At 39.3% G+C, this 21,978-nt stretch overlaps 1 protein-coding gene across 2 annotated transcripts in view; it reads left to right on the top strand.

The window, feature by feature from the left end:
• The window catches only part of LOC126481310 (putative glycerol kinase 5), a 380,514-nt gene that overhangs the window by 298,505 nt on the left and 60,031 nt on the right, over positions 1-21,978 (top strand). For both annotated transcript variants that reach the window (XM_050104967.1, XM_050104966.1), the window contains one exon: positions 12,793-12,897. In XM_050104967.1, the coding sequence (XP_049960924.1) occupies positions 12,793-12,897 (105 nt within the window). The remainder of the gene's footprint in view (positions 1-12,792; positions 12,898-21,978) is intronic.

The raw sequence follows: 21,978 nt of genomic DNA, 5'->3' as shown, positions 1-21,978 counted from the left end.
TCTCTTCCAACACCTATGTATATGATGTTCAAATATGGGAGACAGCTCATGAACACATACTGCTCAGTTACCTTCCACTAATCGTAATTTTCTTCATTCCTTGTTTCTTGTCCAATGACATCCTTTTCCTCTCTTTTATTTATTTTCTTCTAAATTGCCATTCTTTCTTTGTGTCTATACCTATGTTTCTGTCAGTATTCTGTTGTCCCTTTATGTACAAAGCCATTCATTCTTTTTTCCTCATTTTTCTCTCCCCCTGATTTTTCCTGTCACTTTCTAATTATTGTTATACTTCTTGCTGCACTCTCCTCTATTTTCTTCCTATATCCGTTTTGAAATGACAGACTTTTAATGTCCATTAGATCCTTGTATTTCTTGTCGGCCTTGGAGCTGAGTGGTAAATGTAGCTGACTGCCACATGGGGGACAAGGGTTTGATTCCCAGTATTGCCAGGGAATTTTTCTTGAGGCGAGGACTGGAATGGGGTGCACTCTGTCAGATGAGAAGATACTTGGTTGAGTAGTAGTGGTATCTGCTAACATGACAATGGTCAGGAGTGTGATGATGAGAACTCCCCCCGCCCCCCCTTCTCCCTCCCCCCTCCATCCAATTTGCATTCACATGATGCCATTGGCTGATGGATGACATGACTGTCGATCAGGCCCAGTTGGCCCATCTACGGTCAGAATAGTTACATTGTTGCTTGTATTTCCTAAGCATTTCTGTTCTGTTTATATCCGTCATTCCCATTTTTGTCAAACTGAGCATCTACTGCTCATTATTATTTTGGATTTTGTCTCTTCGCTGTTATTCCATTGTTACTTCCCTGTATGAGGCCAAGAAGGAAGTTCCTCATTCTGTCAGCAAAGACTGTATTTTTTATGCCTTTTTTTGGGCAGTCAACTTTTTTATTAATGAACTTTGTAAGATTTTTCCACTGCATATATTCACCCCCTGAAGTGCAATTTTAGTGTGTCTACAAAATACCTGCCTACCACTGCTGTATCTCTTTAGTAAATTCAAAACATTGTCAAAACATGAATTTCTTTAGACATTGGAATAGAAAGATTCAGAGGTTACCAAATTCAGTGAATATAGTATATGTACCAACAGTTTGTACACTATATACTTTACTTCTTCTCATTGCCAAAACACTTTTGTGGGCAGGTGCATCATCCACACAAATTACAAAATTTTCCTTCTGCAATCCAGGTATTTTTGTGCACATCTTTTCATCCAATTTGTGCAGAAGATTTTCATGTAATTCTATGAAAGGAGAATTCAATTAAACAGACATAAATTATGAGATAGAATTACTATCCAGTTCATACCCTCAGGAGGTGAAATCTGTAGTACTGCTGATACACACATACAAATGTCACATCATTCCATCCAGCGACTCCTGTGCTTGATCTCCATTATCATATCCCTCCTCTCTTTCTTATTTATACTTTTTATTATATATACACATACAGGGTGTTCTAGGAGGAATGGTCAACCTTCAGCAACATGGCACGAATGATCTTTCAAAGCATAACGTCTATTAAACATGGACTCTAAAATGCATTAAGTGCTATGACCACTTCTTCGTCTTCAATCACTTTGCTTTCCATATTTTGGGAGAAGGATGTATGGATCAAAATAAGAAAAAAATTGTGCATTAAACATGGGCTCTAAAATGCATACCTTAAGAGTTATGAGCACTTCCTCCACAGAAGAAGCTCTTGAGGTATTCTATTTAGAGCCGATATTCAGTGAACTATATTTTTTGTGCCACACTGCCATCTCTCAAAATATGGAAAGCAAAGAGCTTGCAGTAGAAGTGCATTGTTTCACAATATCGGTGATGAAGTAATGCTCGTGGGTGTTAAGGTATGCATTTTAGAACCCATGTTTACTTTACATTTTTGCTTCACATGGTCATTCCTGTTACATCCATGAATATTGATATTCATCCTTGGACATCCTTTATACTGCATTTATTATGACTTTTGTTCCATTTCCTAGTTCTTAGTAGCACTGTTCATCTCTCTTGTCCCTGGTGTATCTTTACTCCTCACTGTGTCCTTATCATCTCAGGACCGAAGCTGACATATTGCTTACCAGTGTCTCATCTCTGACCTACTTTCTTTTACACCTACCCCTCAATCTTTGTGTACGTCCATCTGAAAGTTCTGACAGCTAGGTAGTGTGTAACTTGTCAAAGTGTGATTGATTACTAAAATGAATTTTGTTAGTAAATATATAATGTGTAAAAAACTATATGTACACAAAATTATGGTGTATTTAGAGGAGAGAAAAACAAATACTTTTCTTGAGCGATGAAAATGTCACAGGTGCACAGTTTCTCTGTTAGGTGTTCATGGAGGTTTTGATGCTAGTGATGTTCAGAGACAGTGTTCAAATTGCCATGTGATGAATATTGTTTTAGAGATGTTGCTGACCTATGGACTTCTTTTGTTGTGGGGAGATGAAGCACTTGGTGTACAAGATACCAAGAGAGAAGAGCTGGTTGCCTCTTTGGCTGAAAGTGCAGTCATTATTCGTGAAATACTTGGTTGTTTTGAGCATGTTACAAAATGATCAGCACCCAGGTGTCAGTTGTGCATTAATGTAAACAGACAACATCTCCACCAACATCCCTAAAACAGTTTCCATCACGTGGCAGTTTCAACAGCATTTCTGAACATCGCTATTATCAAAACCTTCATGGACTCTAGTGGGGAAACAGTGCACATGTAACATTTTTGTCGCACAAGAATTTGTTTCTTTTTAACCTCCTATAAATACTCTAAACTTTTATATGCATAGTCTTTTTACATCCTGCATGTATTGCAAAAGAGCAGTTAAAATGCCTAACTACATGAAGAGATACATACAAAATGATTGCGAGTGAACGTCACATACTGCTTACTTTTGAGCACTCAGTGCTTTGTATCCAAGTGATGAGTAATCCCAGAAAATTATTCCATGAGCTGTAATTGAGAGGAAATATGCAAAATACTTTAGGAGGTTGATTTGTTTGTTTCCAAGACTAGCAATTGTATGAAGAGTAAAAGTAGCTGAACATAATTGTTTGAGCAGTGCAGTAATATGCTTCTCTCAGTTCAAGTTTTCATCTATATGTACACCCAGAAATTTGGAACATTCTACCCTGCTTGCTAACTCCTGTTCATGTGCTGCATGAATTGTTGGTATGACTCTGTTTGTTGTGCATAACTGAATGTAGTTTTGTGTGTTTTCTCAAAATTTCAGGCAAGTCTGTTTTTGGAGAACTAATTAATAATTTATCAAACATCATTAACAATTCCGTCTGTTGCTTTCCCTCTAATAAGATTTATTATAACACTAATGTTGTCTGCAGAAAGTGCCAACTCTGCCTGATGAATATTATATGGAAGCTCACTCACATATATAGGGAATAGGACTGTACTGAAAAGCACACCTCACAGACAAATGAAGATAATCATAGGCAATTATAGAGTAGTGGAAATCAGTATAAAGGCATGGATATTTGTAGGAAAATTAACATTGTCAGCTCGAACAGTTGTACACAGTTTACATGTAATAGTATCAAATCCAGTATACTGACAAACACAGTCAAATGGTATTGCATTTAATGTCAGTAGTACAGTATACCAGCAATTCAGGTAGTAGAGGGTGAAACTCATTATAAAGGCAGTTGGCTCTTTGTGTTGTTAGTGTGTGCACATGTGCCTTTACTGCAGAAAGGAAACAGACACCATTAGTGACAGTGTGTGTTGTGTGCATAAACCAGGACTGTAGAATGCCACATGTAAAACAGTGATTACGAGATGAAAAAGCAAGAATCAGTGTGTACATGGAAATGGGCCTCTCTAACCATCAAATAACCAAGAAGTTGAACTGTTCAAGCACAGCAATTGATAATTTCAGTAGATTGGGCGTACAATTGGATAGAGTGATTTTCACTGAAGAGAAGTAGTTTAATTTATATGGGCTTGATGAATTTCAGTACTATTGGCATGATCAGAGAACAGAGCACAGGTAAGAATGAGCAAAAATTTTGGTGGTGGAAGTGTTATGATTTGGGCAGCCTTCTGCACTAAAGGAAAATCGTGCATTTGTTGATTGAACACTACAATGAACTCTAACATGCACACTGAGATGCTAGGGACATAACTGATTAGAATGTATGAGGACCTAGGGAACAGAAGTCTAATGTTCCAACAAGATAATACATTTGTGCATGTTCCTGCTGCAACCAAAAAATCATTTGAAGGTAAAGATATCTGTCTTGCCCTGGCCTGCACGTAGTCCAGATATGAACCTCATGGAAAACCTTTGGGGAATACTTGCAAGGCATGTTTATCATAATAGAAGGCACTCTGAGGTCGTACGTGAGCTGAAAAGTGCGATACGAGAAGAGGGGGCAACAGTTTCACTGTAAGAACTACAAAACCTAACAAAATTGACGCAGAAGAGAATTTTTGAGGTAATTGTGAGGAATGGAAATCGGACAAAGTACCAACAATGCAATAACACAACAGGACAGTTTCTAACCATGAAATACAAACACCTTATTTTGGTACTCATGTCATGAAAGAAACTATGTAATTTCGTGATAATTGTTTATGTCTTACATGTATCTACTCCTTTCATGTCAAATTCAATACAGTATGCTACAGACATTGTACTATTACTGTTGTAGAAACCCTGCCTTTATACTGATTTCCACTACTGTAATGTACAGACCGGAGGGGAACGTAAGGGAATAGTAGGCGAATATTCAGCACACCAGAGGACAAATAAAAATGAGGAAAGATTAACTGAACTTCGTTGAGGACACAAAATGAGACTGATGACAACATACTTCAGGGCCAAACAAAGGAGGAGAGCCATAGGTGCATATGAATAAGGCAATAAGAAACATTAAACAATGAAAATATCCATTTTTGACTGTATAATATAACTGGATGGATAAAAAAATCTAGTCACCAAGCGGTGGCAGAACACACACATAAAAAATGTTTATAATTATGCAAGCTTTTGGAGCCAGTGGCTCCTTATTCAGGCAGAAGAGTTGAAAGGGAAAGAAGAGGAGTGATGGAAAAGGACTGGAGAGATCCTGGAAAAGTGGTAGATTTCAGAAAAGTCACCCAGAACCACACGTCAGGGGAGACTTTACTGGACAGGATGAGAATGAAAGACATCCCATCTAGTAAGCCTCCTCTGACATGTCGTTCTGGGTGACTTTTCTGAAATCTACCCCTTGTCCTAGACCTCTCCAGTCCTTTTCCTTCACCCTTCTTCCTTCCCCTTCAACTGTTCTGCCTGAAGAAGGAGCCACTGTCTCTGAAAGCTTGCCTAATTATAGCCTACTTATGTGTGTGTGTTCTGCTGCTGCTTGGTGAGTAGACTTTTTATCTGTCCTATTAGATAATAAGAAGCATTACGATAGACAGATATAAATTAAGACTCAGTTGAGACACATACAAGGGAGAAGTGGAACATTCATAAAGGGAAATCATGAAGCTGAACATGGCAAGCAGGCTGAACTATGAGTGAAAGAAGAAAAGAAAAAAAGCACTGGTACATGGAACAAAGATGGTGGGGTAGCAGTAGAGAAGAACAGTAAAGATGGGAGCGAGCAGAAAGAACAACCCAGAAGAATGGGAGATTTTCTTCAGAGTAAGGAAGGAAGCGGCCAGAACAGGTAAGGTGGACCAGAAGACAGGGGATGAAGATGGAACAGGACGAAATTTAGAACAAGTTTAGGAAACTCAACAGTAGAGACAATATCAGGAAATTCAAAAAGATTTTGATCGGCTTCAGGGGTAGAGAAATGTTTGTAGAAGATATTAAAGGAGGTCTGGCCATTAGTGCGAAGGAGAACTATAGGATAATTGCATTGTACTTAATCAACCTGCTGAACTGCAAACCACCTGAAGATGAGCTGGAATTGGTAACGGGCACAGAATAGGAGAGGAAGGGGGAAGGGAGGGTAGAGGCATGCCTTCCAATCAGGAATGTGGCTGAACAGGCTGTAGGTGATTTACCAAATAGTAAGACAACTGAAGAAGATGGAGTATCAGATAAGATGATAGAGTTGGGATGCGTCAAGACAGTAGACAACATGACCGAGGTTTTCTGCTAGATTTATAGACAAAGATGTTACCAGAAGGATGGGAGGATTTGATTATAGCACCAAAACATGAAAAGGGGGTCAAAAGGGAAGCAAAAAATTAAAGAAGAATATCACTACTAGAGGTTGGCTGCAAGATACTGTTGAAAGTTCTCCTGACGAGATTAAAGCAACACATAGAAAGTGCATTTGGAGATGATCAAGCAGGCTGTAGGAAGGAAAGAGAATGCATAGAACAGATATTTAACCTGAAACAACTGATAGAACATAGGGCCTTAAAACACAAACGATAGTAACTCGATAAACATACTCTTAGAAGGATCCTGAAGAACAAAGGACTAGGTGGCATTACATGAGGAATAATAATGGAAATTCTGACAGACACAAAGGCTTGGGTGAGATTCAGAGGAGCACTCTTGGAAGAGTTTTAGATAAAAATCAGTGTCACACACAGAGATGGAGTGTTGTCAGTTTTGTTCACCATAGCATAGATGAAGTGATCAGACAATGTGGAGAGCAGTAAATGAGAAAATGGATATACCAAAGACATGCAAGAAGGATAATTGGGCCCAAGAGGATTGCCTAGCCTTTACAGATAACATAGCAGTATTAAGTGAGACAGAAAAAGATGCAGAGATATAGCTAACAACCTATGTCAGTCAGCCAGAAGGTTGGGGCTGGGGATTGCCTAGAACAAGACAAAGGCATTGAATACCACTGGAGATTGGAAAACACCAGAAGGTACCATGCAAAAGGTGGGCAAATTTAAATATCTGGGGAAAATATATAAAAGTAAGAAACAAGAAAAATGAGGAAATAATAGAGAGAGTGAAGAAGATGATGTCAGGCTTCTGTATGATCAGAAATATGTACTGTAAAGAGACTATATCCACAGATGCAAAGAGAAGATACTGCAAGCCAATGGTGAGGAATGTGGTACTGTATGCAGCTGAGAAGATAATACTAAGGAGGAATGCTGCAGAACATGTAGGAAAACGAGAGAAAAATACTGAGGATACTACTAGGCACTAAAATAGTTGGTGAGAGAGAGATGCAAAGAACTAGGAAGGAGCAGTACTGAAGCTTTAGGACAATATTAGGAGAAATCAGATGGAAAAGGGCACAATTTGCCAGACATGTAATCAGTATGAACATGGATAGAATGAAGAAAAGGGTATGGGAGAAAATAGGGAGGACGAGAAAAAAACCGAAACCAAATGAGTTGCTGAACTTAAGGAGGATTGGTTGGAATTGGGGATCAAAGTGGAAGGGAAGGAGAATAGGAGAAACAAGTAGAAACTGACCACTATGCCAGGGACTGAAGACATAGAAGGATGTACAGAAAGGATAGTATGTCACCAGTGTAGCAGACAAAAAGAGGATACTGAAGGAAGATCTCAGAAGAAGAGCAGGAGAGAAGAGGGAGAAGGATGATGAGCTTGTGGGGGAGTGGAGCCAGAATTGAAGCCTGTGGGCCCTTTTTGTGATTTTTTTTTTTTTCCCCAGTCACAAAAATTTTCTCTCGTTCCAACATTATTCAGATTATTCAGAACAACTTTTTGCATTCTGTTAATTATGTATGATTCAACCCAGTTGTGTGTAAAGCCATCAATTCTATAAAAACATAAGTTTCTCTGAGATTGTAACATCTACACAGTGCAGCATCTTAGAGAGATCACAAAAAATGTCAGCTGGTAATATTTTATTATGTAACGCTTGTAATATTTGGTGATTGAATGTATGAAAACATTCTCAGTTGTGCAACCCTTGGTGGAATCCAGACTGTGATGTACTAGGCAAATTATTTCTACTTACATGTGAGACTACTCTTGAGTAACGTGATTCTTCAACTGCTCCCAGTATAATTTCTGATGAAAAAGTTCATGAGTGAACAGCTCCTTATCACTGTCCACTGAGCACAGCATTTCAGCAACTGACAACATTGCCATCAACCTGTGCACTGGTGAACTGATTGACTAGGAGCTAGTATAAAGCTTATAGCTCTTCCCTCCTTGTTCCTAACTGGTGTTCTGCATGCAGTCCGTGTCCTGGTGTGGGGGTTCATCCAGCATCTCCGCTCTCTCTCCTCCCAGTACCAAGTCACTCTGTCTGAGGTTTGTGCCCAGGGACGCATGCTGGTGGCACCTCCACTGTTGCTCTGCCTGCCCCCCAGAGCCAATGCATTGTCAGGCATCACCTTGCTCTTCTTATCAGACTCCCTGCAGATTCCTAGGCCTCACTAAGAATGTAGTCACTGTCACAATTTATCAATGGTTCTGTTGCACAAATCTAAATAGATTCTTTAATGACACAGTCACAAAAGTAAGACATCTGTGTCAGAACCCTAATATGGTTTTACTCCATTCTGTCTAATTCCAAAAGGCAATGTTCCATAACTTCCAACTTTTTAGGCTACTGCAGTCTGGTGTGCTGTTGATGTTCTCAGCAATGATCATAGACACTAAGCACATTTGACCTATGTAGGTCATGCCACATTGGCAGGGGATCTGATAGATCCTGGATTTCCATACTCCAAAGTTGTTCTTGACAGTACCAAGCAGTGCCTGTATTTTAGCTAGTGGATGTAAGATAATCTTCACTTGATGTTTATGAATTCAAATGGCTCTGAGCACTATGGGACTTAACATCTTTGGTCATCAGTCCCCTAGAACTTAGAACTACTTAAAACCTAACTAACCTAAGGACATCACCTACATCCATGCCCGAGTCAGGATTCGAACCTGCGACCATAGCAGTCACGCGGTTCCCAACTGAAGTGCCTAGAACCGCATGGCCACACCGGCCGGCTTTATGAATTCAATCTTTGTAGATAATGCACCACAAAATAGAATAAATGCAATGGTCACATCCTCCTGAAGTTTACCTGAGGATTAGTGATTGTGACATCCTTGTGAGCTTTGCCACTGTCTCTGTTTTCACCAGAGTACCTGTATACAAATCTTTGGAACTGATTGGCCAGAAATTTGACAGACCTTTATAGGCATGTCTTGACATTAACAGTGGTTGCTGGGATCAGACAGAGGAAGTAGCCATGGGATGCCACTTTCACCAGTGGAACATTAATGAGGAAGCCCTGAAATTAGTGAAGGACACCGTCATCATAAGGCCACGTAGAAGAGGCAAGAAAAATAATTTCCTCATACATCTGAATTCCATACATCAGAACATCAATTTTACCATGGAAGTTGAAATGAAAGGAGTTTTCCCATTTCTGGATGTCCTGGTAAAAAAGAGGAGCAGATGGCACATTGGGCCATAGCATGTAGCATAAGAAGACATGACACACACAAGCCTGTATTTGCATCCAGACAGCTGTCACCACCTGGTGCAGAGGAATGACATGCTCAAAACATTGGTACATAGAAGTCACATCCTCTGCAGCACTGAGAGCCTCAACCAAGAACTTGAAAATCTGAGGACGGTGTTCCTGCAATGCCCATTGCATTTAATCCATTTTGTGGCACATTATACAGAAAGGCTGCACAAATACTTCGAAAACATCAAGTGAAGACTGTCTTCCACTCACCAAGTGAAACACAAGCACTGCTTAGTAGTATTAAGTACAACCTCAGACTACGGGAATCTGGGGTCTATCAGATCGCCTGCAAATGTGGCCTGACTTATATAGATCAAACGGTGTGTGCTGTCAAAGATCATTGCCGAGAATACCGACAGCACACCAGACTTCAACAGCCTAACAAGTTGGCAGTCACAGAAATTGCCTATCAAAATTATACGAAATGGATTAGGACCATGCTAAGACTCTGACACAGACATCAAACTGCTGGAATGTGTCATTAAAGAATCCATTGAGATTCAAATAAGGGAACTGCTGATGAATTGCAATAGTAATTATGTCCTTAGTAATGCCTGGGGACCCACATTGAGTCTTGAGTGATAAGAGGAGAGCGGTGTCCCACAGTGAACTGACTTGGGGGGAAGGCAGAGCAGCAGTGGAGATGCTCTCAGCAGACATCCCTGAGGGCGAATTTCGGACAGAGGGGACTTGATGGAGGGAGGAGGAAGGAGGGGGGGGGGTGATGGACGAATGCCCACTTTTGGACATGGACCAGGTGCAGAATGCCAGGTCAGATGAAGGGGATAGGAGATATAAGCCCTGCATCAGGTCATAGGTAATCAGTTCGTCAGAGCACTGATGCTGGTAACATAGTAGTATGCTGAAATATTGTGCAAGTGAAGCAATAAGTAACTACAACATTCAGAAAAATCGAATGTTAAAAGGCCACTATCATTCAGTACAGGCAAAATAATCTTTTCCAATCCAGTCAGATGCATTTCCACCGAAGCATGAATCAGCAGACTCAACAGATGAAAGACAAAAGGAAGAGGCAACAACTCAGTTCTGGAAAGGTCTTTGGGAAATTGAAAAAGAGTACAACAAAACTGCTTGGTGGATAAGGGAATTTGAGAAGAACTTTTCTAAGAATGGAATGCAACAGCTGGAGATCATATTTGAAATGAGTGAAGAAAGTCAAGAATGAGACATGTCTTTGCAACAAATAACTGCACGACTTCTAGCTCAAACAAGTGACCAAACAGCATATGAAAACAGGTCAACACTTTAATACAATGCTACAGGTGGGAAACATCGGTGGATGGCAAACAACTGGAAAAAGTATTTCATTTAGAAGGGCACAGCTAAAGGGGCAATATCTATAAATTGCAGTTCAATATTATGACTGCCAATCATTTTCAAGTTGCTGATAGGCATTATAGCCAGCAAAATTCAGGACTTTCGGGAAGAAAACATCCTCATACCAGCAGAACAAAAAGGTAATAAGTGAAGAATCTGGGGCACGAAAGATCAGCTCATGATTGACAAAATTATGTGGATATCTGCAAATTTGGGGAAACAAATCTGCACATGACTTAGATTGACTGAAAAAAAAAGGCCTTTGACTCGCTGCATGCAGTTGAACCATAAAGTGCCTGGAAACCAGGAAAAACATTAGCAGATTCATAGAAAATGTGATGGAGCATCAGGAAGCATCACTATTCATCAGCAATGAAAATTACAGGATAGTGATGTTGGAAATGAATGTTACGGACTGGTTGACATCAAGAGATATATTTTCCGGGGGGCACTTGTCCCCACTGCTGTTCATCATCACCCCAATCGCACTGTCAACCATCTTACAGAAAACAAACCTGTGCTATTGAAAAGTGAGAAATTTCCAGAAAATAACACATCTGGTCTATAGGGATTTCTTAAAGCTCTATGGAAAACCAGAAATTGAAATCCGCTCTCTAATGATTGCAGGTTGAGTCTTCAGCAGTGACACTCACATTGAATTCTGCTTAGACAAGTGTACTACACTGATGCTAAAGAAGGGCAAAATCTCAGAAAGTGAAGGCATGAAATATCAAATGGGCAAACTATGATGTGCCAGCAGCCAGAGGCTTGTGTATAGATAAGCTATGTATGCATTTTGCAGCTGAAAAACATCAAGTGTGGGCATTGAAAAAAATGTGGTCAGGAAAGAGTGCATTCAGAGTCTAGAGCTTTCTGTTAATTAATTTTGTGTACTTCATACAAAAGTATCTAATGTGAGTGAATTATTATCTTCCTGAATTAAAAATTATTGTTTGAACAGAATGAGAATGTATTCCAAATTATCATAATCTTGCAAATGAAACTGTTTTCATAGGACATACAGTTATTCCAAATAGTGTTAGATAATGAATAATAAATGTGAAAGCAATAAACACATACGTAAATATGTGATAACATAATAAAATATGCAATGCATCAAGTATTTAACTAGAAATTGTGTATCATCTACTCCTGTAAAAAATCTTATCCTGTTATGTTACAACTGCAGTATAATTGACAGTTCATCCAATAAAGCATTACATGGGCAGTTTGTGGAGAAGATTTAAAGCAAAATAGATAAGAGAAAGACCTAATCTTGGCTGAGCAATGGAATCCTAAAGAACTAAACTGAGTGACTGATTTTTACAGCACCATAAAAAGTCTTCAAGCTAATGCCATTAGAACCAACCTAGAAATTGTCAGAAGACTCAAAATGCAAACTATGCAAAGAAGCTGAGGAAACCATTGACCAAATCTTGAGCTGCTGCAAAAAGATTGCTCAGACTGATTACAAACAGACATACAATGCTGTGGCAAAAATTATCCACTAGAATTCATTCCAAAATTACTATCTGTTGACGGGAAAGAAATGATGGGACCACAAGTCACAAAAAATGCTGAAAACAAACATCCCATTCACTTTGAGACTATTTACTGCGACCGGCTTGAATTATCCACTGATATATCTTACAGGCTTAGACAGTTGGGAAATGTCCAACTAGAGATAAAATATAAAATCCAGCATAGTGTTCTAATTTGCTATGCTCACTGTAAAAATTACAATTATATCACCCATTAGTCATTCTGAATATTGTTTATGGTAATCATTTTTCTTGTAAATTATTATTAATTTCAGTTGACTGGCTTCATTTTTGCAAATCATGTCTGATGCAGTTACATTGCACTAAAGACAATTGCAGTTGTATGAGATTTTCTCAGATTTGCACATAATTAGTAGTTGTGTAATATAAATGTGGAGTCTAAATGTCAAGAGAAACACTCTATAAATGAAAATAACATTTATTTATTCCAGGATTATATCCACTTATTGGCTGGAAGCTGGATGATGAAATTACATACATAGTAGAGGGGGCTTCAAATGACACAGGATCCCTAATTAACTGGGCACAAACTGTTGGTAAGTTACGTGATTTGGCAGCTGAAATAAATTACAAAAGATTGATAGTTTACTGCAAATGTGAATATTCAGGTTGAAAAAAGAAATATCTTAACATGTAATATATGTTTTACTATAGCTGCTTACCACACAAGTCTGCGTACCAGAATTTAATATGATACCACACTTATGTTAACTTTTCCTGTTTGGTTTCACAGTCATTTTTGCTATGAATTCATAATAATCTATTTTAAAAGTTCTAGAATCGAGATGCAAACAGTACCAGTGCCACTGCTTCCATCCCATAGCCCTACACCAGCACATTATTTCAATGTTTCTGATACTTATGTGATTGTACTCCAGTTTTTTTGTACCCTTTTATGAGGCTATTATTTCCACAACATTTAGTTTCAATTTCATGAATGTACATTTGACCTCGTGTTGTCTTCCCAGTACTGATAACTGGTTTTGCTACTTGACTGTCTTGTGTGGTTTCAGTAGGTAGCTAACTGTTCTTGACAATGAAGTAAGTGAAAACACAATGAAACTAATTCTGTATGAGGCACTGTCACAGTGACTCACTCTTAACATAATATGTTTTCTTCAGAGGAAAAATAAGTTACCACACTCAGTTCTTGTTTTATAAATTACAAGCATGGAATTTACATGCATATGATAAACTGCAACTTTCTGGGCATCGTGTATGTCAGAAGAACAGGATATTGTATTGTCAAGTCTGGCATTATTACTAACTGTACCAAAAACTTTGCATTTGAGTGCTATATAAATATTACATGGTTTTGTGAGTTTTCATTTGTAAAATAATTAAAATGGTAAAATGTTTTGTAGTAGATTCTCCTTCAAAGAAAATAAAATGAAATTGTTTAATTGTGTGAGTGTCAGTGCCAGATGATGAACCTCTTATCAGAACTGACAGTGGTTAGAAAGAAAAAAATTTGCTATTTTCATAAAGGATCTTGTGATGGACAATGTTAGTACGCTTACAGATCTTCTTGTGGTTCCTGTTATAATAATCAGTTTATTTATAATCATTAAGTCTTAAGGAAACTTTATTCAGAAGGTGACATTTGTGCTTAAATGTTGAATTCCTTATTGGAGGCATAGGGGCATGAGTGCCATACTGACTACACCAAGATATCTGCTGTATTAAATTTCCATAACATATATCATGTTTGCCATATTGTGAATGTCGTGGTACACACAAAACATGAAGAAAATTTAGTAGTGTGAGCCACAAAATAGCCAGACATAGTGATGAGTCTACAGTTGTTTAGACAGTTACTGAGTAAATGTTAGTTACCTGAAAAGTGAAGAAATTGCTTTTACGACTTCCTATCTTTTGTGCGGAATTTCAAAGATGAAAATATTCATGGGCTATAGCAGCATGGAATGAATATTGATTAATCCATGACAAAGAAGAACAGGATTGCTGTCGGAGAGCTGTCAAATACCTTAGGGAAACTGACATGTCACCAAGTAAAGGAACACTCAGATATCTGTGCTTCAGTATTTCTTGCTATCCATGGCACTATAATCAAATGAGGAAAATGTGTTCATGTTCAGTGTCACCTCACTTAACCAATGAGAAAATTATGTTCTGTTGTTTATGGTGATCGGAAAATTATGAAGCGAAAACTTATACTCATGAAAAATTGTCTTGTGCACCTACCTAATGGTGTATAGTACCGACTTTCATTCTAATTACGGTGCCAACACGTCAAGTTCTGGACTCAATGAGACACTAAAAGCATTGGTTCCCTGTAAGCACTCAACCACTAGACAGGTTGGTAAGAGCTAGGCCAAAGCCCTAGGTGTACACATCTTGCTCAGTGACATTCAGTGGAGGGATCACAAAGCATTCTAGAGTCCATAACGAGTTCCTCAAACTATTCTGAGGCAATTCAGCAGTAACTGACTGAGGCATTAGCTTAGCTGAAGGTACTGGTCATCTGTAAGGAACTGTAGGTGCACAAACAGATGCAACTGTTTGATTCACCAATGAGAGTCTTTGGTAGATGTCTTAGGGGGTCCTCTTTCATATCATGCTAACATTCTCCATATGAGAGCAATGAATTCAGGGAGAACAGTTGCCTCTTCCTACCAAAGGTGGTATGGATGCCCCCCCCCTGTCCTCCCCCCCCCCCTGCCTCCCCCCCCCTCCCCACACACACACACACACACACACACACACACACACACACACACACACACACACACCAGTTTGTGTGTGTGTGTGTGTGTGTGTGTGTGTGTGTGTGTGTGTGTGTGTGGGGATATATATATATATATATATATATATATATATATATATATATATATATATATATATATATGAGGCACACCTTGTACACATAAACACATCACAACAGTGGATACTGTAACTGGCTCAGCAGTCATTTCAGTGATAATTTTTTTTTTTTTTTTTTTTTTTTTTTTTTTTTTTTTTTTTTTTTTTTATGAAATGTTTGAGGGGTCAGACTTCATACAACATTTTACGTTCCTTTGGCTTATATTCAACACCTTTCTACACTGAAAGTTTGATTCTGCTGACAGTTTTCTGTGTTATTCTCATTCTGTCAGCAATTTCTTGCCATGTACAACGATTTTCAGCAAGAAGTGGTATCACAGGCATACCTTTCCAAAGTGAAACACCTTTTGTCTTATCCATAACCTCACTTTGTTTGGAAACTCCACAATTTATTCCAAAAGCTAAAATTGTGCAAGTTCACAAGCTATATACTGTCTTGTTAATGCTGCGAGAAGTTGACAAAATAAATGACAAGCTGAAGTATACCACAGAAACATAAAACATTACTGTAAACACATTTTAAAACCATGCACACAGACAACTAACACCAACATGATTTGGAGGGAAAATTACATACGTTACGAAGGTGAAAAATTCAGTGATCAGTGAGTTGCTTGGCAGGGATCAGTGAGTTGTGACATCAATCAAGCCATTAAAACAAATCAATTATTACACTTTTCTCTCCTAGTTTTACAGTAGAAAACTTAGGGGAATCACAAAATAATCATTTAGTCTAATAACTGGAACATGTCTGTGCAACACTTTGAGACTCCAGTGACCATATTTCTGTGCCCATATTAATTTCTATGCTCTATATATCGTCGACAGCAGTGACACATACCTGATGATGGCTTCTGTATTACACAGTAAGGAGGTGGTTCTGGATGGTATAACTACCCACCAGTTGTCTTTGTTGTTGTTGTTGTTGTTGTTCTTGTTATTGTTGTTCTTGTTATTGCTGTCCAGCATTGACTGGCAAGTGATTTTCTGCACTGTGGCCTATATATCTGTTGTTACAATCCTCAATAGCTGACACTACACAATGTCATAAGTATGTTATTGCCCATGCCAGTTGCATCTGGTGGCAATGATGTTCCCTGAATTTAGGTACTCAACATACATTTAATTTATTTGATTTATTTTGACACTTCTCCTTGATGCTCTGTAGTAAACTACAGTTGTAAAAAACAAGATATTTATATTTTCACGGCGTAAAGACTGATCCATAAAATTTCGAGTTTGCAGGTGCATAAATTCAACTTCTTCTTCTAATGAACCATGGACCTTGCCGTTGGTGGGGAGGCTTGCGTGCCTCAGCAATACAGATGGCCGTACCGTAGGTGCAACCACAATGAAGGGGTATCTGTTGAGAGGCCAGACAAACGTGTGGTTCCTGAAGAGGGGCAGCAGCCGTTTCAGTAGTTGCAGGGGCAACAGTCTGAATGACTGACTGATCTGGCCTTGTAACACTAACCAAAACGGCCTTGCTGTGCTGGTACTGCAAACGGCTTAAAGCAAGGGGAAACTACAGCCGTAATTTTTCCTGAGGGCATGCAGCTTTACTGTATGGTTAAATGATGATGGCGTCCTCTTGGGTAAAATATTCCGGAGGTAAAATAGTCCCCCATTTGGATCTCCGGGCAGGGACTATTCAAGAAGACATCATTACCAGGAGAAAGAAAACTGGCGTTCTACGGATTGGAGCGTGGAATGTCAGATCCCTTAATCAGGCAGGTAGGTTAGAAAATTTAAAAAGGGAAATGAAGAGGTTAAAGTTAGATGTAGTGGGAATTAATGAAGTTCGGTGGCAGGAGGAACAAGACTTTTGGTCAGGTAAATACAGGGTTATAAATACAAAATCAAATAGGGGTAATGAAGGAGTAGGTTTAATAATGAATAAAAAAAATTAGAGTGCGGGTAAGCTACTACAAACAGCATAGTGAACGCATTATTGTGGCCAAGATAGACGCGAAGCCCACGCCTACTACAGTAGTACAAGCTTATATGCCAACTAGCTCTGCAGATGATGAAGAAATTGATGAAATGTATGACGAGATAAAAGAAATTATTCAGGTAGTGAAGGGAGACGAAAATTTAATAGTCACGGGTGACTGGAATTCGAGAGTAGGAAAAGGGAGAGAAGGAAACATAGTGGATGAATACAGATTGGGGGAGTGAAATGAAAGAGGAAGCCGTCTGGTAGAATTTTGCACAGAGCATAACTTAATCATAGCTAACACTTGGTTCAAGAATCATAAAAGAAGGTTGTATACATGGAAAAATCCTGGAGATACTAGAAGGTATCAGATAGATTATATAATGGTAGGACAGAGATTTAGGGACCAGGTTTTAAATTGTAAGACATTTCCAGGGGCAGATGTGGACTCTGACCACAATCTATTGGTTATGAGCTTTAGATTAAAACTGAAGAAATTGCAAAAAGGTGGGAATTTAAGGAGATGGGACCTGGATAAACTGAATGAACCAGAGGCTGTACAGAGTTTGAGGGAGAGCATAAGGGAACAATTGACTGGAATGGGGGAAAGAAATACAGTAGAAGAAGAATGGGTAGCTTTGAGGGATGAAGTAGTGAAGGCAGCAGAAGATCAAGTAGGTAAAAAGACGAGGGCTAGTGGAAATCCTTGGGTAACAGAAGAAATATTGAATTTAATTGATGAAAGGAGAAAATATAAAAACACAGTAAATAAAGAAGGCAAAAAGGAATACAAACGTCTCAAAAATGAGATCGACAGGAAGTGCAAAATGGCTAAGCAGGGATGGCTAGAGGACAAATGTAAAGATGTAGAGGCTTATCTCACTAGGGGTAAGATAGATACTGCCTACAGGAAAATTAAAGAGACCTTTGGAGAAAAGAAAACCACTTGTATGAATATCAAGAGCTCAGATGGAAACTCAGTTCTAAGCAAAGAAGGGAAAGCAGAAAGGTGAAAGAAGTATATAGAGGGTCTATACAAGGGTGATGTACTTCAGGACAATATTATGGAAATTGAAGAGGATGTAGATGAAGATGAAATGGGAGATACCGTACTGCGTGAAGAGTTTGGCACAGCACTGAAAGAGCTGAGTCGAAACAAGGCCCCGGGAGTAGACAACATTCCATTGGAACTACTGACGGCCTTGGGAGAGCCAGTCCTGACAAAACTCTACCATCTGGTGAGCAAGATATGAGACCGGCGAAATACCCTCCGACTTCAAGAAAAATATAATAATTCGAATCCCAAAGAAAGCAGGTGTTGACAGATGTGAAAATTAACAAACTATCAGTTTAATAAGTCACAGTTGCAAAATACTAATGCGAATTCTTTACAGACGAATCCTCGGGGAAGACCAGTTAGGATTCCGCAGAAATGTTGGAACACGTGAGGCAATACTGATCCTACAACTTATCTTAGAAAATAGATTAAGGAAAGGCAAACCTACGTTTCTAGCATTTGTAGACTTAGAGAAAGCTTTTGACAATGTTGCCAGGAATACTCTCTTTCAAATTCTAAAGATGGCAGGGGTAAAATACAGGGAGTGAAAGGCTATTTACAATTTGTACAGAAACCAGATGGCAGTTGTAAGAGTCGAGCGGCATGAAAGGGAAGCAGCGGTTGGGAAGGGAGTGAGACAGGGTTTTAGCCTCTCCCCGATGTTATTCAATCTGTATATTGAGCAAGCAGTGAAGGAAACAAAAGAAAATTTCGGAGTAGGTATTAAAATCCATGGAGAAGAAATAAAAACTTTGAGGTTCGCCGATGACATTGTAATTCTGTCAGAGACAGCAAAGGACTTGGAAGAGCAGTTGAACAGAATGGACAGTGTCTTGAAAGGAGGATATAAGATGAACATCAACAAAAGCAAAATGAGGATAATGGAATTTAGTCGAATTAAGTCGGGTTATGCTGAGGGAATTAGAATAGGAAATGAGACACTTAAAGTAGTAAAGGAGTTTTGCTATTTGGGGAGCAAAATAACTGATGATGGTTGAAGTAGAGAGGATATAAAGTGTAGACTGGCAATGGCAAGGAAAGCGTTTCTGAAGAAGAGAAATTTGTTAACATCAAGTATAGATTTAAGTGTCAGGAGGTCGTTTCTGAAAGTATTTGTATGGAGTGTAGCCATGTATGGAAGTGAAACGTGGATGATAAATAGTTTGAACAAGAAGAGAATAGAAGCTTTTGAAATGTGGCGCTACAGAAGAATGCTGAAGATTAGATGGGTAGATCACATAACTAATGAGGAGGTATTGAATAGAATTGGGGAGAAGAGGAATTTGTGGCACAACTTGACAAGAAGAAGGGACCGGTTGGTAGGACATGTTCCGAGGCATCAAGGGATCACAAATTTAGCATTGGAGGGCAGCATGGAGGGTAAAAATCGTAGAGGGAGACCAAGAGATGAATACACTAAGCAGATTGAGAAGGATGTAGGTTGCAGTAAGTACTGGGAGATGAAGAAGCTTGCACAGGATAGAGTAGCATGGAGAGCTGCATCAAACCAGTCTCAGGACTGAAGACATCAACAACAACAACTTCTAGTACTTCGGCTGAATGCTGTCCAGCCATCTTCAGAGTGAGCCACGGTGACTGACGCTCCAGCACTTGCTCTGTCCTTTTAAACCTGTGGACCACACCAGTGTGCATACGGCCACAGAAACACAAGGCACCAGAGACATTAATTGGCGGCAAAGAGGTATGGCATATGTATGGAAATAGATCTATGGCTGGGCAGTCAATACACACAGTGATATCGATGTATTACTGTGAGCTACGCTGTTGCGACATCTTTGTGATTTTATTAAAGAAATTGCCCGATTCCATGATTTGTCCAAGCTGAAGCTGCTATCTCTATTGATTAAATTCATCTCCATCCAAATTCAAATTGCTTCCTTCACCACCGAGTCCCAGAAAGATGTAGTCAAGGCTAAAATTTCGACGTTATTGTACACCATAGAGTGCCCAATGTCAATACTTTGCTCTGTCACTGCAGATTTATTAGATTGTAAGATCCAGGTGTACCTGCAGAGCTCTGTGCATCTCTCCTGGACAGTATGTGTGGTCTGTCCAATGTATGAACAGCTGCAATCACAGGGGATCTTGTAAACCACAGGCTTCCACAGCACCAAATCATCTTTAATGGAACCCAGTAATGCTGCTGTCTTTGGTGGAGGGAGAAAAAACACTTTCGCTTTATGTTTACTGAGGATCCATCCTATTTTTGACAATAGGCTTCCCACTTATGGCATAAAAGTCATCAATTTAAAACTTTCCTTGTCTTCTTCTGCTTTTCTTATACCCTCAGTTGGTTTCATTTCTAGTGCCTTATGTGTGTGCTGTGGAGAGTACCCATTGGCTTCAAAAACTCTTCTCAGGTGTAGAAGCTCGTACTCCAGACTGCTCTCATCAGCAATGAGATGTGCTCTGTGTACTCGAGTTCCGAGCACACTCATCGTCTGTGAAGGATGGTGGCAGCTGTTTGCACTTAAATATAAATCCGTATGGGTCAGTTGTTGATATACTGCATGCCCAAAAGAGCCATCGTCTTTGTGCCTTACCAAGACATCCAAACATGGAAGGCATCCATCTTCTTCATTTTCCACCGTGAACTGAATGTGTCCGTGAATGGAATTCCGATGATCTAAAAATTCTTTTAACTTGTCTTCACAATGGGGCCACACTACAAACATGTCGTCAACATATCTCCAAAAAATTCCCACCTGCGTAGTTTAGAGAATCAGTGCTGAAAGGGAGTATCTCAATGGCTCACACAGTGAATTAGCTGTTGAAGTCATTTGTGTTGTGCTGCACAGTGTTTTATGCAACTACATGATCAGTGTGTGGTTTGCCACAGTTTGGTGGTGACTATGCATGTGACTAGATAGCTCGTTACTTGTAATGTCCATATAGAATGATACACAGTAATTAAAGCATAGCTGATGTACAACGTGGCTGTTTTCAGATGTAGTCTTGGCTTTTATAGGGTAGGAAATTCCTGTGATTGGACTGCAATGGGATGTGAAGAGTGGGTGTTTGGGACAGGTTTTGTACCTGGATCGTCCAAAAGGGAGTGACCCATGGAAGCAGCTTTGGAGTAGGGATGCACAAGGATATTATGTAGGTTTAGATGGCAGGAACACTCCTTAGGATGATTTGGATAGGATTTTGAGAAGGGTAGTCTTCATCTCAGGGCACAACAAGAGGTGGTGGAAGCCCTGGTGATAAAAGTGACTGAGATTTTCAGGGCCAAAGTGATACTGGGTGATCAGAGGAGTGCTAGATGGTTGCTGGTTAACAGGTTTACTAGTGACAGAGGAGGTGACAGCACTGGAGATCTGTTTGTGGATGAGATGGATACGATGCTGCCCGTCAATGAAGTTACTGGTAGAGTTTTCACTTTACTTGGACAGCTCCTGCTTTCCACTGCAGATGTGGTGTTCATATATTTCGAGGTGATAAGGAAGAGACTTATGACATAGAATGGGTGGTAACTGTTAAAGTGGAGGTACTGTTGGTGGTTGGTACACTTGATATGAACAGGTGTGGTGAGGTGGAGATCGGCATCCAGGAAGGTGTCTCATTGAATTGAGAAGGACCAGGTGAAAGGAATGTGAGAGTAGATGTTGAAGTTGTGGAAAAAAGAGCAAAGGTTGTCCCTTTCATTAGTGTAGATAATTAAAATGTCAGTAATAAATCTGAACCACAAAATGGGTCTTACATTTTGACACATAGGATGAATTCTTCCACATAGCCTATAAAAAAGTTGGCATAGGA

The sequence above is a fragment of the Schistocerca serialis genome, chromosome 5, assembly GCF_023864345.2.
Source record: "Schistocerca serialis cubense isolate TAMUIC-IGC-003099 chromosome 5, iqSchSeri2.2, whole genome shotgun sequence".
Lineage (NCBI taxonomy): Eukaryota > Metazoa > Arthropoda > Insecta > Orthoptera > Acrididae > Schistocerca > Schistocerca serialis.
This window is presented reverse-complemented; position numbering and strand designations above follow the sequence as displayed.